Source organism: Bos taurus, chromosome 18, assembly GCF_002263795.3.
Source record: "Bos taurus isolate L1 Dominette 01449 registration number 42190680 breed Hereford chromosome 18, ARS-UCD2.0, whole genome shotgun sequence".
NCBI lineage: Eukaryota > Metazoa > Chordata > Mammalia > Artiodactyla > Bovidae > Bos > Bos taurus.
In genome coordinates this window covers 13,740,041-13,755,845 of record NC_037345.1, presented here as the reverse complement: position 1 = coordinate 13,755,845, position 15,805 = coordinate 13,740,041, and the positions used below count along the sequence as shown (strand labels likewise).

Genomic DNA, 15,805 nt, shown 5'->3' with positions numbered 1-15,805 from the left:
ACACAGAGGCTCTGTCTGGAGGGGGAGGGGTGGCCAAGGCAGCAGGACCCCTCCCCCCAACACACAATATGCCCCGATAGCATCGCTCATTTCAGGCCCCGCTTGGCCCCTTCGGGCAGGATATGACCAGCCCTCGAGCCGATGGCAGCCCCTTTGTCCCATCTCCAGGCACCGATCTTATCGGTCGCGTCCACTGCTGTAGTAATGGAAACACGCGGTGAGGAAATAAGAAGTTAGCGCGCAGACAGAGCACTAACAATAAATAAATAAATAAATAAATAAGGAGCCCAGCGCCGCGTGAGAGGGGCTCAGGGACACTGTTAGATCGGGAAGGCCGGGTAGGCGGCTCCCCTCCTGGTCTGGCTGACCCTCTGCAACTTGCCTTCCTCACCTGTCAGGTGGGCCGGCCAGAGTCACCTGCTACCTGGTCTGCGGGGAGATCCCGAGACAGACAGAGCCGGGCATGAGGGCGGCCCTGCCCCAGTCTGCCCCCGACCCCTGGGCCGTGAGCCCAGGTCATCCCAAGGTGCCCCCCGTGCGGGCTTGGAGGGGGCCCCATGTCACACACACCACTCTGCCGCCCCGCCCGCCATCCTCAGCCCTCCTGGCTCTTCCAGATGGCCCGAGTGTCCGGTCTCCCGTCCCACAGATGCGCGGCCCACGTGCCAGGCCACACACCCAGTAGGAGTGGGGACGGCGAGAAGTCAGACTGTCCTGATGCCCATGGTCAGTGGGCCCCCCCAGCCAGGAGTAGCTGGACGGTCACCAGTGCTGGTGGCAGTAACCACGGCCGTGCAGGTCCCTTGCCAGCGAAGGCGCTGACGACAGTCAGGGCACAGCACGGCCCTAACCGCCTGTCGTGAGGCCGGCCCAGCGTTGGGCATCCTCCTGTGTGTGGCCTGGCATTCCATGGGAGGTGGTGGGGGGAGGTGAGCTGAGGCGCCCCAGGCCACAGTGGGCCCAGGAGGATGAGGAAGCACACTTCCGGGAGGGGTCGCACTCTCCAGGGGCTCCAGGCGGGGCCGGGTGGCCCCGCACCCCTGATGTCTGGAGGCCCTGGCGGGACAGGCGGACGCTCAGACGCCCGGCCTCGGGGTTGGGGGCAGCCAGGGCAGGAAGCGGGCGGGAGGGCGGAGGAGGAAGCCGGCTCGATTAGCACTCGCGGCAGAGATAGGCGGCCCAGCCGCAGATAGCCACTCCCGGAAGGCGGTGAGGTCAGCGGCCAGGCCTGGGCCCCCACCCGCCGCCAGGAGAGCGGGATCTGGGCCTGGCCACACTCCCCACAGGGCACCCCGCGCCCCCTCCATCTCCACCGGCACAGGGTCCGTACCTGCCCACTAAGGGGCCTGGAGAACCCTGTGGGGCTGGGCTGGGAGGGGGGACTACAGGGCCCAGCCCCGGTCACCCCGCGTCTCTCTGGGCCTCAGTGTCCTCGCCTGAAACACGGGAGCATGGTGCCTGCCACCACATTTCAGGGTCAGCCTTTTCACGGGTCTCTCGTGTCCACACCGGAGCCCCTAAAGTCCACTCACCACAAGGCCGCTGGGCCGGCCCGAGTGGTCTCCCCGCCAGGCCCCGCACCGGCCGCGCGGGTGGGCCATCTTCCCCGGTGTCTGCGGGGCTGGCTCCCCCTCCGCGGAGCTCCTGGTGCAGACCCCCGAGGGCAAGAGGCATGCACCCCTCACCACGTGTGCCCTTTCTCGGTCGCCTTCCCTGCATATCTTCTGGGCCCCTGCTGACCGCTCTCCGCATAGTCCGTGGCGCTGGGACGGCTGGGGCTCCCGCAGGGTCCGTGACAAAGACTGGCACACAGTAGGTGCTCAATGAATGAAAATGGGAGCGAGTGAGTGGACAGGCTGTGTGGCGGGCAAGTCCAACGGGACGGTGGGCAAGTCTTGCTAAAGAGCGGTCCGTGGATTGCCGGCCCTGCCCATGGGTCCTGAGCCCTCGAGTGACCCGAGGCCCAGGCCTTTGTCGGGGTGGAGGTTTAAGTCAGAACTGGGCCAAAGGGTGGCTTCTACTAGCCGGACTGAAGGACCACTGACCACAGAGGGGGCTACTCAGGGCTGAGGGGTCAGCAGCCTGGTCTGGGGGGGGATGGGCCATGGCCTCAGCCCCCCTCAGGGTGGCGGGGGCACAGGCCCTCTGCTCAGGGCCCTCCTGGGGTGTTGTGTGTGGCCTGGCACCTGGGCCTCTGGTGCCTACTGGGCGGCACACGACGCAGCATCCAGGTGGGCCACACCAGCCAGAAGGAGGGACCTCGGGCTGACGGCCCCCGCTCAGACTTGGCCCCGGGGCTCTCCCACAGGGCCCCGCTGGCCAGGGGTTCAGGCCGCTCCCCTAGTCTGGGGACTGATGCCCTGGGGAGGGGGCTTGAGAGGGGGTCAAGGAAGAGCTCAAGTGGGCCCGTCAGGGTCACAGCCAGCCAAAGCCCGGGACCCTGAACCCCATTTCCACGAAAACCACCTACAGAGTGGGATCCCCCTGCTCTCTGAGACCGTCCCGGTCAGCGGTCCCCAGATGGCGGCCGGCTCCCCTCACTTTTCTGGTCTTTGCTCAAACGCAGCTCAGGCCGCCCAACTCAGAACTGCCCTTCAGTTCATTCCAGGGCCTTACCCCCTCAACTCCCCTGGACATGTGATGCTTTTACTTCTTTATTATTTAGTCTCTGTCTCCCTGATCAAAACAACAGCCCCCTGGGGGGCCAGGACGATGCTGGCACTGAGCAGGCGCAGGAAGCACAGGTTTGTTGAGCGAATAAACGACCCCCTTCCCTGGCCCACTCCTGGGCTGCAGACTCCCACTCCTTGCTCCTAATGGCCCATGTCACCCGGACACACCTCCCCTTTCCAGCTGGCGGTGCGTGGTAAACACCTGGGAAGGAAGGTCACTGCGGAGACCAACGACCCCCTCCTCGGTGCGCCCCCTCCCCGCTGCTCCAGTCCTTGTCCACTCAGCTGTGAAGGGGGTCAGGATGGGTGGAGGGCCCTCTGGACGGGGGTTGGGGGTGGTCTCAGGGAACATGTCTCTCTGGGGACATCTGCTGTGGAACAGAGGTGGCTCCTGACAGAGCTCCTGGCTCTGGTCTCTAGAGCTGACCCCAGGCTGACCCCCACAGCCCGCCGTCGCCCCCTCCTGTGCCCCTCCCCCCCGCCCGCTAATCTAAGATAAATGGGCCTATTGGGCCGCAACGCCAGGCCCAGTGATAACACAAAATAGCTGAAATGATTTTTCCCACCCACACATGCCGAGCGGGCGGGAGGGGCCGTGCGGCCAGGCTGTATCAGCCCATCTCCCCGCTGTCCATCAGGACGGGCCGTCCTGCCTCAGCCGCCTGCCCACCACTGCTGCCCGATAACAAACCTTGAGGTCTGCAGAGAAACTCCAGGCGGCAAGATTAGTCCACTGAGTGCACCCAGACGGCCAGCCCGATGCCCTTGTGCACGCTTCTGGGTGAGAATGCCGGGCCTCCAGCAGACCCCCGGAACCCTGCACAGAGAGGGAGCGGCTCCGGGGCCCAAGTGGAAAACTACAGCTGCCACACCCGCCCCTGCTCCCAGAGGTGGTGTCCACTAGCCCACTCTCCACGCAGCGGCCAACCAAACGGCCTGCTTCACACCCACCCCATGTTACAGCCAAGGAAGGGGACGCATCTCACTACAGTCCATGGCCTTGAGCCCAAACCCTGACCCATCCGTGTCCTGTCCTGTCTCTCCCCAACCCCGCTCCAGCCGCACCCATGCTGTCCAAACCTCAGGGCGTTTGCATGTGCCCGCTCCTCACCTGAACACCCTTGGCCCACTCCAGTGTATTCTTTAGGCTGCACCTTGGGGGTGGGGTACACCTATGGTGCTGTCCTGGCCTGACCACCTGGCTGTCCCCTCTGCTGACCTGCGGTGTGGTGGGGACATGACCAGCCTTCCCATCTCAGCCTCAAGAGCCCGGGATGAAGCTGAGAACCAAGAAGGTGACACCTCATGTTTGGTCATCTGAATTTTGTCCTGTAAACAGAGGTCACCAGGAAAGAATTCCAGGCCCTGATACACTTACAGGTGAAGAGACTGTTCCTGGGGCTCTGACCACACTGTCAGGTCATGGGCCTGGCCATCTGTGGAGTGCAGGCCACCCTCAGGGCCACTTGACTAGCCACCAGAGCTGGTGGGGAGCCCTGGGGTCCCCTAGGTTCACCCCTTCGCTCCCCAGCTACTCACTGCCCCTGAAGTAGACAGCCCTGCACTCAGGGGTGTCTGAACCACGCTGCCTCCCGGACAGGCATGCGGAGAATTGGATGGTACGTGCTCACGTGGTCTGCCCCAAGCAAGTCCCTGGGGGTAGGGGACCCCCACGAGGTCTGGCTGCAGAGGCTCTCGGGTCCCTGGGGGCCCAAACCCAGCCCAGCCCCCACTCACTGCTCCCTCTGTTTCTCATGCCCCAGCCAGGAGGCTGAGGCCATGCCAACCGCCACTGCAATGGGGGCCACGAGGTGGGTGATAGGGCCAGGACCCTCCACAGTTGAAGGGGACCCTCAGGGCTCGCAGCCCTCCCGGGGGCTGCCTGTGTGCCCAACCCTCTGCTTTTCCTGCACATTAACTGGGGAGGCAAAGGGGGAGCCTGTCACTGGGGCCACGGAGCACAGGCAGGGCAGGGCCGTCACAGATGCGAGGTGGGGATTTCAGATTATAACTCCCAGCCATCTGCATATCGGAATTCTAAACAGCCAGCCCCTTGCACAAACAAGGTCATTTCAAAGATAAAAACACTCGGCTCTCCGGGTCCCTACCGTCTGCCCCTTTCCTCTACCCTCTCACTTGGGCTGGTGGCTCAGCGGGAGATGAGGACAGTGCCAGGCAGGGCAGCCCCCGCCCAACACCCCCTCCCCATTGCGGACTGTAGCCGCCCCACAGACTCAAAACTGGGGGTAGGTCCCTGCTCTGCTCTCATTCACTTTCCCAGTGGCGGCCCCAAGGGACCCCCTCTCCCGGGACCAGACCCTTCCCCCTGCACCCTGCTCAGCACCCTGGGGTCCTGGCGCATTCCTCTCCCACATCCATGCGGACCTGCTGACCTCAGTGCCTTCGTGCCTGCGAGCCCCTCGGGGTCTCTTTTCTGGCGAGGACCCGCCTCTCATAGACAGTCCACGGAGCTGGTGGTGTTTGGGTACCATGAGGATGGGGGTGCCCCGCCCACCTGGTATGGCCTCCGCACCAGCCTCACCCCCAGTGCTGCTGCCCCTGCCACTCAGAGGAGGGGAGCAACCTCTCTGCGGACCCAGTCCAGACCCCGGGCTCCTGACGGTCAGCGGGGACCCTGGCCAAAGTGCCCGTTACCAGCAGGGGCTCCTCCCTGCTCCGTGGTCTCACACAGCGGCTTCTCCCCCAGACCCTCCCTGACCCAGAGAGGCCTGGGCCCTCCCAGCAGATTCACAGCACTGAGTGGGGAGCTGGCTCCGCTCTGTGTGGTTATAAAGATGAGAAAACCAAGCCCAGAGAGGTCAGGCAACCTGCCACAGTCACTCAACAAAGCTGGCCCCAGGCCTGGGCAGGCAGGTCCCGGCCTCTCAGCACAGCTGGGGCTGGACAGGGCTCCCCCTGAAGCAGCTGCACTTGAGAAGTGGCTGCCGGCAGCTGACGACGCTCGTGACGTCTCAAGTGAAGCAACATCTGGAGCGCCTCCCCACCTGTTTCTGGAGCTCTGGGGTCGTGGTGGGGTGGGGGAGCTGGCGTGGGGAGGAGGGAGCTGGTGTGGGGGCAATAATGGTGCTGGAGCTGACAGGCCCCTCACATACCCTGCGGCCCCGACTTTGCTGTGTGTGTGGTGCAGTGCAGGGTCCCCTGGGAAGAGCGGCCGGAAGACCTCCCTTCTGCGTGGGCTGGGGTGTCTCCTGGGGTCTTTGCTCAGGGCCTGGACCCCTGCAGGAAGGGCAGCTGCACCAGACCCACACGTGGCTGCAGAGAGGCGTGTGGCCCAGCCTCTCTGCCGGGTTGAGTCACCTGCCCTGGGACCTCGCGGTCTCGGCCCGCACCTGGCATGGGTCTGACCCAGGAGCTGTCCTGGCCAGCGGAAGACAGCGGCCAGAAAGGCAAGGTAGGGGGCAACCCCCTGCCGGGGCCGCACCATGTGTGAGCGAGCCAGCCAGTGGCCCCCAGAGCCAGGCCGGACAGGGTGTGTGTGATCCCAGCTGGTGCCCCCATCCCGGAGGGAAAGGCAAGGTTCCACTCCCCCAACCCCAGCCTGACAAGCCAGGTCCCCAGCGTGGCAGTCCTCACGTGGGATGGGGCAGGAGGAACAACCGGATGTCAAGCGATCCTCAGATGGGGACGGGGAGACAAGCACAGGCAGGGGGTCAATGGGACCGTGCGGGAGGGGCCAGGGAACCACCAGAGCCCCAGGACCTGGCGAGGAGTGGCTGCACACCCCTTCCCCTTGGCTGGTCGGACCCTGGGCTGGGCACTGCCCTTGGGGACGCCGATCCAGCCGGCCCCGGCAAGGCCTGCCTCCCATCGCCAGCGGGGCGGCCCCTACAAGATAAGAGCCCACGGGGCCTCTCTGGCTTCCCGGCCAGGCGATAAGTGTGGCCTGTTTGGGGTCTGATAGAGGACGGCCACCACGGCGGTTGGCCAGCGGCCGCTTATCGGCCCATCGCTGCCCACTACACAGAAATTCCTATCTGCAGGAGCCGACAGGGAGCCCCCCCGCAGCCCCCCGAAGATGCAAATAGCGCAGGAAGCTCCCGGGTGCACCCACCCGAGCCAGGCCCCCACAGCTGCCCTGGGGCCAGGCCCTGATCTCCAGGGGCCTCTGCCTTCCCATCTGTAGAACATGGATGTGGATGCTAAGAAGGCCGCGTGGTGGGTGGTGGCCGACGCAAGACAGCTGGGCCGGCGTCCACACACGCACAGCCCGAGCTCCAGAGCCGGGCTGGAGTCTGGTGTGCTGCCTCCGGGCAGTGACGTGGATCAGCCCCAGGGCTGCTCTGAGGACAGCCCGGCCTTTCGTCCCCGCGGTCATGCTCCAGACTGCAGCCTCAGGGTCCAATGCCTGGACTGGTGGTGGTCCCTGGAGTGTGGGAGCCATGGGGCCAAGGCAGGGTTGACTTGGAGTCTGTAGCTGCCTTTTTGTTACCTCGCCCTAGACCTGGGGAAACTGGGGCAGCAGAGTGGACCCCAGCCCCCCAGCTCTGTCCCCCGTGTGTGGAGAGGCCTGGCCCCGCAGGTGGGTGTCCAGCTCAGCCGTGCCCAGCTGGTGGTGCGGGCTGCGTAGACATGTGGCCTGAGGCCTGTCCCTGGCCAGGTGCACTGTGTGTGGAGAAGGCATGCTGTGGGCATGGCCGGCCAGGGCTCCTGGGGCCCCTCCCCGCCTGTCATTGGGTCACTGAGGTGATAAGGGGGCGGCCGAGGAGTCCCGACGGCAGTGGAGTGGCTGTGCTAACGCCCCTTCCAGCGCTGGGCTAGCATGGGGGCCCCGGCCTGTCTGACCCAGGGTGCTCTCTCAGTGGACTGACTCACCCCTGGCCTTGAGTCTGTGGTCACGGTTCCCATCCTGGTTGTGACCAGCAGCCAACCCTACCCTCTCCAGGCCTCAGATGTGCACATACGGCAAAGAGGTAAGCAGGGAGCCCAGAAGACACACGAGCCCCTCATCTCTTTGGTGCCCTGCAGACATCACTAATCAATCCAGCCCTCTTTCACTGGCACCTCGGGATCACGATGAGGTTCACAGGGCTACTCGAACTGAACTGCAGGAGAGCATCTCTAACACCCCTGGGAGACCGTGGGGGTCCTCTCTGCCGGGGTGAGGTCTTCCCAGCCCCCATAGCTGAGGCCCTCGCCGTACGTCCCCTGCGACCTCCCTCCCCACACTGCTGGCTGTGCTGGTGTCACAGCTCCCCAGGAGCCTGTCTGCTCAGAGTTGACGTCCGGTACACAGCAGGTGCTCAATACATGCTACGTGGCCATGCGCCTGGCCCAGGCCCTGCGTTCACCAGGGCCACGCCTGCCCCCCCTCACCTAGTGGCCCCCACTCGGGGCCCTGACGGCCAGCCACGCTGTGCCCAGTGAGCCGCCTTAGCTCCAATTAGGACGCGCCCAGCCCACCTGCGACTCAAGCTGGTGGAGATGGGCGCCTCTGGGAGGGCCTGGTGGGCCCCGAGCTCACAATTCTAGCTACAAATGGGGTGGGGTGGGGCGGGGCAGTGCTGGGAGGCACAGAACCGATTCAAAGACATGCCCTTCATCCAGGAACCTGGGGGGCTGGAGCCGCCTCCTGTCTCCCCTCCCACCCTCTGAGGCCGGAGCCCCTTCCTGGCTGGCAAGGACCTGGCAGGCGGGCCCCTCCAGATCCACACCCCTACCACCCTGCCTTGGCCCTGCTGCTCCTGCCTGGCGGATGCCCTTCCCGTCTCTCGGCTGCTCCGCTGTCCCCGCCAGACCACAGCCTGCCTCCAAGGAACCCTCAGAGGCCCGTCCACTTCGTGGGGCCCCGGTTTAGCTCTGAGCATCGGTACAGCTCGGTGCCCCATCCAGGGAACCTGCGGACCCACAGGCCGGCTGGACTTTGGGACAGACGTCAGGCTTGGGCCCAACAGTTCACCACCCACCTCCTGGCCAGTATAGCTGGCCTGTCCACCGTGCTCCACCCCGTGCCGTCAGGTGGCTGGTTCTCAGGACCCCCCACTGGCTGGGCCCCAGGGCCGCCCTGCGAGGCAATGCTGCCAGACCCGGCCGCAGGCGCGCTTACCTGGCCCACTCCAGGGGCTGCTGGCTGCCTCCTCCTCCGGCCTCATCTCTGGCTCCCGATGCTCTGGCTCCTCGGGGCCTCCTGGGGACGTGGGGGCCGGCGGCAGTGGAGGGGGTGGAGGATTAGCGTCTGCGGAAAGGAGACCAGTAGGTTCCCTGGAGCCTCAGGACACCGAGGTGTCTGCCCACCCCAGCCCGCGGCCGCGAGGGATACTGAAGCCAGGTGGGTGAGCGTGTGGCCACGGTGACCCCCTCACCCAGGCTTCTTCAAACTGGGGGGGTACGATCAGACATCTCAGTTCCGCCACCCAAGCCTTTTAAAAAAACAAACCCTCAGCCCCTCATTAACTGCAGCAGTGATAGGCGCCCTCCCCGCTGTTGTTAATAATTAGAGCGTGGATGGCCTCTCGGCACGCCCAGGCCAGCGGGCACACGCGCGGCCCAGCTCCCGGTCTCCTCGGCTGGCAGCTGGGGGCCCCTCCACCAAGCCCCGCACCCAATTCCAGCCCAAAGGGCATATTTGCCTTCCCTACTGGACCGATAACCACGGCGGCCCCCAATCAATGAGGTCCCATAAAAGCCCCCCCTTGGTGACGTCACGCACCCGGCAGATTATTAATACCGCGATAAGGGCTGTGATTAACATCGAATAAATCAATCACACGGTATAAAAGTCCTATTATTTTTGGCTATAAATCAACGCGGCTGGCATCTGAGCTCCAGCCACTGCGCGGGAGCCACGCTGGGCCCGCCCGACAGGCAGACATTGCTCCTGCCGCCTTATCACGCTCATCAGCGCGTTATCACCACAGTCTGTGCCAGGTGCAACCCCGACTGTTTTTTCCAGCTCCTCCCCGGGCCCGCCCCCACTCCATGCAGCCCAGCTCCCAGATCAGATAAGGGACCCGGCTCCCCGGGGCAAAGTCCACCAGGAACCAGCCGCTGGCCCTCTGGAGAGCGAGGCCCCCGTGAGCTCGCAGCACCTGATGGTGATGGAGGTGGTGGTGGAGGCCCCTCGCCACACCCTGGGCCACTGAGGGGCTCAGGCCCAGTTACAGATGTGGAAACCAAGGCTCAGAGAGGGCCGAGGTTGGGGCCAGGCTGGGGTGGGCGGGGCGGGTGCTGGCTGCAGTGCTAAGTGACTGATGGAGATGATGAAGGCAGAGACAGAGACAGCCACCCAACAAGAGTGTCAGAGTCCAGGCTTGGGCCCCTCTGCTCTGCCCACTGCCCAGGGGAGCTGAGGATGACGGGAGCCCTGGCACTGGGTTCGAGTCCTGCTGGCCTGGCCTCACTGCAGGAGCTGGGACCCCAACGGGCTGTGCTGGGGAAAGGCACACAGGCCGCAGGTCTCAGGATGGGGCCTGTTGGGGGCCTATGGTTATCCCGGGGAGACTCTGACACTGGCACCTTACGGGGGTGGGGGTTCCACAGTGAGAAGCCCCCCACCTTGTGTCTGGGAATCTCAGCCCCTCAGTCCCAGCCCTGCCAGGCTGTCCTGCTGTCCTTCTGCATCCCACTGCAGGGCCTTTGCACGGGCAGCTCCACACGTCCTGCACGTCTGCTCACAGCTGCCCTCACCCATCTCGCCTTCACTCCCAGTCACAGCACCACTCAGTCCTGTGACTGTCTCCCCCATCACACTATGGCCTGGGGGTGACTCTGCCTCTGTGCAGGGGGCTTCATGGCAGAGTGGGGATGGGAGTGAGGTTTCCACCCACGGCCAGCAGGGCAGAGGGGGTGGGGTAAGGTGACCAGGACTCAGAGCCCACCCCCAAACCTACTAACCACCCCCCAGTCTCAGGTCCCTCTTCTGGAAAACAGGGATGAGGGCGCTGACCTCCCCCAGGGCCTCCACCTCAGGGAGGCCTCTCCTCCTAGGGGTCTCTGGGGCAATCTGAGGACGTGGCTGGCCCAAGAGGCTGGGCCAGCTTCGAGGCCCTTCCAGGGACCTGGCCAGAGGAGACTCCTTGGTGTCAGTTAATCCACCGCTGGGTGCGTGTGGGAATCTCTCCTCCCAGGTCCTGTTCTCAGCTTTAGAAACACATCCCCAACCCCTAGGACGCTGCCACCAGGAGGGCCCAAGGAAAGGGTCAGGTGCAAAGGGTGGGGTGGGGAGGGGAGGGAGCCGGCAGAGGGCTGGGAAGTCCACCTGAACTCAGGCCTAGGGTGGGATCCTGTTTGGGAGTTTACAGGCGGGGTGACCCTGGGCAAATCACTCAGCCTCTCGGGGCCTCATTCTCTCGTCTGTAAAGGGAGCCCCACATGTGCTGAGGCAAGCGTCCCTGTTTCACTGAGTCTGGGAGGCCACTCAGAGCCCACGTGACCCTGACTCAACCTGGACTAGACCCTCCCCATCTGGCTTCGCTCTCCCCATCTGCACCATGAAGGGCTTAGCTTTCCAGACCCCCATCCCCGACCCCCTCCATGCCTTCTCCTGGCCCTGCCGGGCATGGCTAGCCCACGGGCACCTCTCAGCACAATGCCCATTTCACACGTGTGGAAACTTGAGTCCTCAGTGGGCACTGGCTCGTGTGAAGTTGCGAGGATGGGGGGCAGCCCAGGGGGCCGGGCCAGGCCTGTGGGGCCCACCGCCCGACTCACCTGGACTGGAAGGGCTTGTGGGCTCAGGCTCCACCGCTGTGGCCTCCCGCTCTGGGAGGCTAGTGTCTGCGGCCTGGGCCTCTTCTTTGGCCTCCATGTCTCCGAGGGAACCTGCGGACACAGCCCCAGAGGAGTCGTAAGGCGCTGCCCCCTCACGGTGCACCCACCACCGGCCCCCTGACCCTCCCAGAACCAGTGCAGCCCCAGGGGCCGGTGCAGTGGGGACCAGGCAGAGTCTCAGCCCCTCACACGGTCAGAGGCCCCGAGGGGGTGGCCACGAGCAGGGCTTCCCCCAGGGATGCGTGTACCCTGCCCCTGTACCCACCCCAAGCCCCGCACCAGTTCCCACACCTGGGGGTCACCCGGCCGCCCGCTGCCCGGGGCTGCCTGCTGGGCCCCCCAGGGGAGACATCACCCCGGCCTCTGCGCGGTCGCCCCCATGCCCGGGCCCCCTCCTGCAGGAAGCCCCTACACTCGGGCTTCCAAAGTCTGAGGATGTGCCGAGGGTGGGCCCCAGGGCCTGTCCCGCAGGAGGAGCTCGTCAACCCAATTAAAGCGGCAATGGCCGATGAGGCTGAGGTGGGCATGCAGGTGCCTGCAACCAGCCCATCATCTTCCCTCAGAGGCTCCTGTGGCGGGGTTGGGGGGGGCGGTGCCCCACGGGGCTCTCCTGACAGCCGAGCAAGCAGCCTGATCCCAGACCACCTGGGAAACCTGCCAGGGGCCCCCACGTGCAGGCCAGGGTGGCAACCTCTGCTCCAAGGTCAGGATGGTACCTGTGTCGGGGGCAAGAGACCTGTGGAGAGCAGCTGTCCCACTTCACCCTCCACCAATCCCCCAGACCCTTACCCTGCCCCCTTCCTAGCTCCTCCTCTGGACACCTGCCCCACCCACTGCTCAGCTGCACCCCTGGATTCTAGCTCCGGGCCCCCACAGAGCTGTAAGGACAGGAGATGGGCCGGCGGGCGCTCACTTCTCGTGGCCGTGGGGCTCAGACACAGAACCAGCCCCAGGGTGAACCCTCATGCATGGTCTCTCATCAGTGCGCCCGCATGGGAGGCTCCATGGCAGGCTGGGAGCGCCACAGACTCGTGCCCCTGGGATGAGCGGGCGGCCTGACCCTCTGTGACCTCCCCTGCCTGTGGGGTTGGCCGGAGCAAGCACTGCTGGTAGCCTTGTGGGTGCACAGCACACAGGCCTGGGGCCGGCCCATTTGCCCGCCTCTTTCTAGAAGTCCGGGTGCTTCGGCAGCTTACTCAGAGTGGAGAGGGGGCCCCGAAGCTGTGGGCCCTCGTGCAGATGGCAGGGACTTCATGGCCTCAGTGACCGGCTCCGGAGAAGGGGTGTGAGGCCCCTGCTTTCAGGGACTGCTGGGACCAGAGTCCTGGGGTTGGGCATTTGTCTCTCTCCACCCCACTCTCCCACCCAGGTGGGCCTCAGCCACCCAGGGAGGCCCCAGCTCCTGGCAGCTCCATTTATGAAAGAACAAAGGGATCTGCTCGGCACAAAGCGTGACAGGAGCGTGAAGAAAGAGGCTGCCGGCCGCAGCAATTTATCCTAATGGCGCTAATTCATTCTAGCACAATTAATGCTCTGATAATGCAGGAGACAATCGCCAACCAGCAAATGGCTCCAGGCCCACAAGAAGGATGTGATGGGATGTGATGCTGTGAATCCCGCCCCACGAGACCTTGGAGCTTCTGCTGGAGCCTCCCCGCCACTGTGACACCCCAGAGGCCACCTGGGCACCTGGGTCCGGGCTCCACCTGAGGGGGTGGGGGGCAGGAAAGTTTCTCCACTGACTGGAGGGACACTGCTGCTTCTCCAAGCGCCCTGGGCCAGAAAAGACCCCACTTATCCCTGAGGAACCCTTTCTGCCCAGACACCCCAGCAACTGGGCCAGGCCAACCCTCAGCCGGGCAGGTGGGGTCCTTCCACCTCTCTGCGCTCAGAAATCGTAATAGCTCCAGCCGCGCATCAGGAAGCCTGATTTCATCTGTATGGAGCCATGATCAGGTCCTGACACACAGCAAGTGTGCAGGAAACACCAGCATTACCAACATCAACATCACACCAACTTTAACAGCTACTAACGCCCCGCACCCAGCAGGGCCTGGGAAAAGGGGCCAGGGTGGGGAGGGGCACTGCTCCTATGGAGCTTCACGTGTCTGTGAGCCCTGCGCTCAGCATCTACAAATGTCTCCCCCTTAAGCCCTCCCTGGCCTCATAGCCCAGGGGTGGAGGATAGTGGGGAAGGTGTGAATGGGGAGCAGCAGTGGGAGGCAGGCCCAGATGTAAGGAGCTACGGGCAAGTGCCTGGGGGCCTCCCAGCGCCCCAGAGGTGAGCCCCAGTTGTAGCCATTTTGCAGGCGAGTCAACAGAGGCCCTCAGCCAGAACCCCCAACACTGCACCTTCCTGGCTGCTGCTCTTCCCCCACCCTGCCCGCGACCTGGGGTGAGGGTGACACCAGCCCCGTGCCCGGAGGGGTGGAGAGCGGGATCCAAGGCCGAGCACCTGTCTGGAAGCATCCACGGGGGATGATGCTGGTCACCCGTGCTGGGCACAGCCCCCGCTGCCCGGAGCCCCTCGGTTATCACGGCAAGCAGACGCCCCGCGAGCCGATCTGTCTCCTGCTCATTAAGCCGGACGCCGAAATGGAAATGAAAACATAATAGCTATTTGATTGGGGGTGAGATATTTTGCATATTGGCTTGGCGCTGATAGTGGAATTTCATCAACTCCCTTTTTTCATGCTTTAAAACTGAATTACTGAGACAGGCTCTGTGTGGAGGAACGATCCCTGCTCCTTCCAAGTCCCGGGCTGCCTGGTCCTCCTGGCTTTGATGGTGAGACAGCTGGGGGTCTTTTTGAATGACTGCTCAGAAGAAAGCCGGAGCTGGCGGCTGAGGGGGACTAAAGCCCCCGAGGTGGCCCCAAGGGGGCTGGCACAGAGTCAGGAAGTCCAGAGGCCCCGGGTGAACCCCGCCCCAGTAGGGAGACCCCCGCTCCCGCCGCAGACCACTTCTTCGAAGGCGTTGCCACAGTCGGCCCAGCGAGCTGCTGCTCCCTAGGCTGAAGGTGCGCCCATAGCTGCGATGATGGGATGGCTCCCTGCGAGTGCAGAGTGGCCTCTGGTCCTCTGCAGACTGTGCTTGCCCCCCAGGCCACTGGAAACATTAAGTGAAAGAATTTGGGCCAAGTCCAGCGGCCTCGCACCTGGACTCCGTGCGTGACCCAGGTGTCACCCCCCCCGCCCACGGCTGCCGTGTTACACAGTCATTCACGGCTGTGGGGCGGTCCTCTGTGTCCCCAAAGCACGGAGGAGGGGAGGTGGGATCGCCTGACCCCACTCAATGTTGGGGCCGGGGCCTGGTCGTGCTCACAGGCCCACTGGCCCAGGGGTGGGGTGGACTCCCCTGGGCACGCGACCCTGCTCAGGTCTCCACCTGGAGTGTGGCGGACATGAGCGCCCATGGCCTCCTGCTCAACCGCTGTTCACGCCCTCGTTCTCCATTCGCTCATGAAACCTCCCCTGAGTCCACCTTCCTGCACCAGGCCCTGGGGACCCTGCAGCCAACACACCCCCCGCCCCCCACCCCCCAGGGGAAAAAAATGTCAAAATGCAAGTGTGGCCACTGCCACCAAGGAGAGGTGGAGAGGCCACTCAGGGAAGGCCTCCTGGAGGAGGTGACAAATAAGCGGCGATCTGGAATGGGACAGCGGAGACTGCCTGCAAGTGGGGCGGGGGAAGAGCACTCCAGGAGGAAGGAAGAGCAGGACTCGAGGCCTGGGCCTGTGTGCCACCCACCCCTCCAGCCCAGGTTCCACACAGAAAACAGCTTGCGAGAGCAGCTTGTATCCAGGGCTGGGGTCAGGGTTCAGTGAGGTGGTGTCGGTGGGTGCTGAGCACAGGCCTGACTTTATTGCAAGTGTTGCTATGATTTCAGCTCCCCAGGGAGGGGCCCTATGGGCTCCTCTGGGGGGTGGTCTCAGGGTGCACGGGGGTGGAGACCGAGGGGCACAGCAGAGGGAAGGGTATAAGGGGCTGGGGACTGGGCAGGGCATCGTAGGGGAGGAGAAAGACTGCCCCCCAGGCTGGTGGAAGGCCTGGCTCCCTGTCCCGCTGGCTCCGGTCAGCTGGCGGGCAGGAGAGGCACGGGGCTGCCAGGGAGAGACCCTGGTCTCTGGGCGGCACAGTGACCAGATAAGGGCCCGATAACAGAGAGAAAATAGCAACAGATTCAGACTTTCCCATCGCTGGGCAGCTGGGCAGCTTGGGCCATGGCGGGGACAGAAGGAGGTGGGGATGGGCCCACTCTCCTTGCGGGGCTGTGCTGTGTCCTGGGGGCTCGGGCAGCGCTCGCAGACTGAGTAGGTCTGAAGCCTGACCCCTGGGGGGCCCGTGGGACCTCTGGTGACCCGTCCCCAGCAGGAGGGGCTCTGGCACAGCTGTGTGGAGGAGGGA

General features: G+C 64.5%; 1 protein-coding gene across 1 annotated transcript in view; it reads right to left on the bottom strand.

The window, feature by feature from the left end:
• ZFPM1 (zinc finger protein, FOG family member 1) overlaps positions 1 to 15,805 on the bottom strand; it is a 61,637-nt gene that overhangs the window by 25,685 nt on the left and 20,147 nt on the right. Inside the window, exons 2-3 of the mRNA XM_024978915.2 lie at positions 11,340 to 11,450; positions 8,737 to 8,865 (exon numbers count right to left, since the gene is read on the bottom strand). Coding sequence (XP_024834683.1) covers positions 8,737 to 8,865; positions 11,340 to 11,450 — 240 coding nt within the window. The remainder of the gene's footprint in view (positions 1 to 8,736; positions 8,866 to 11,339; positions 11,451 to 15,805) is intronic.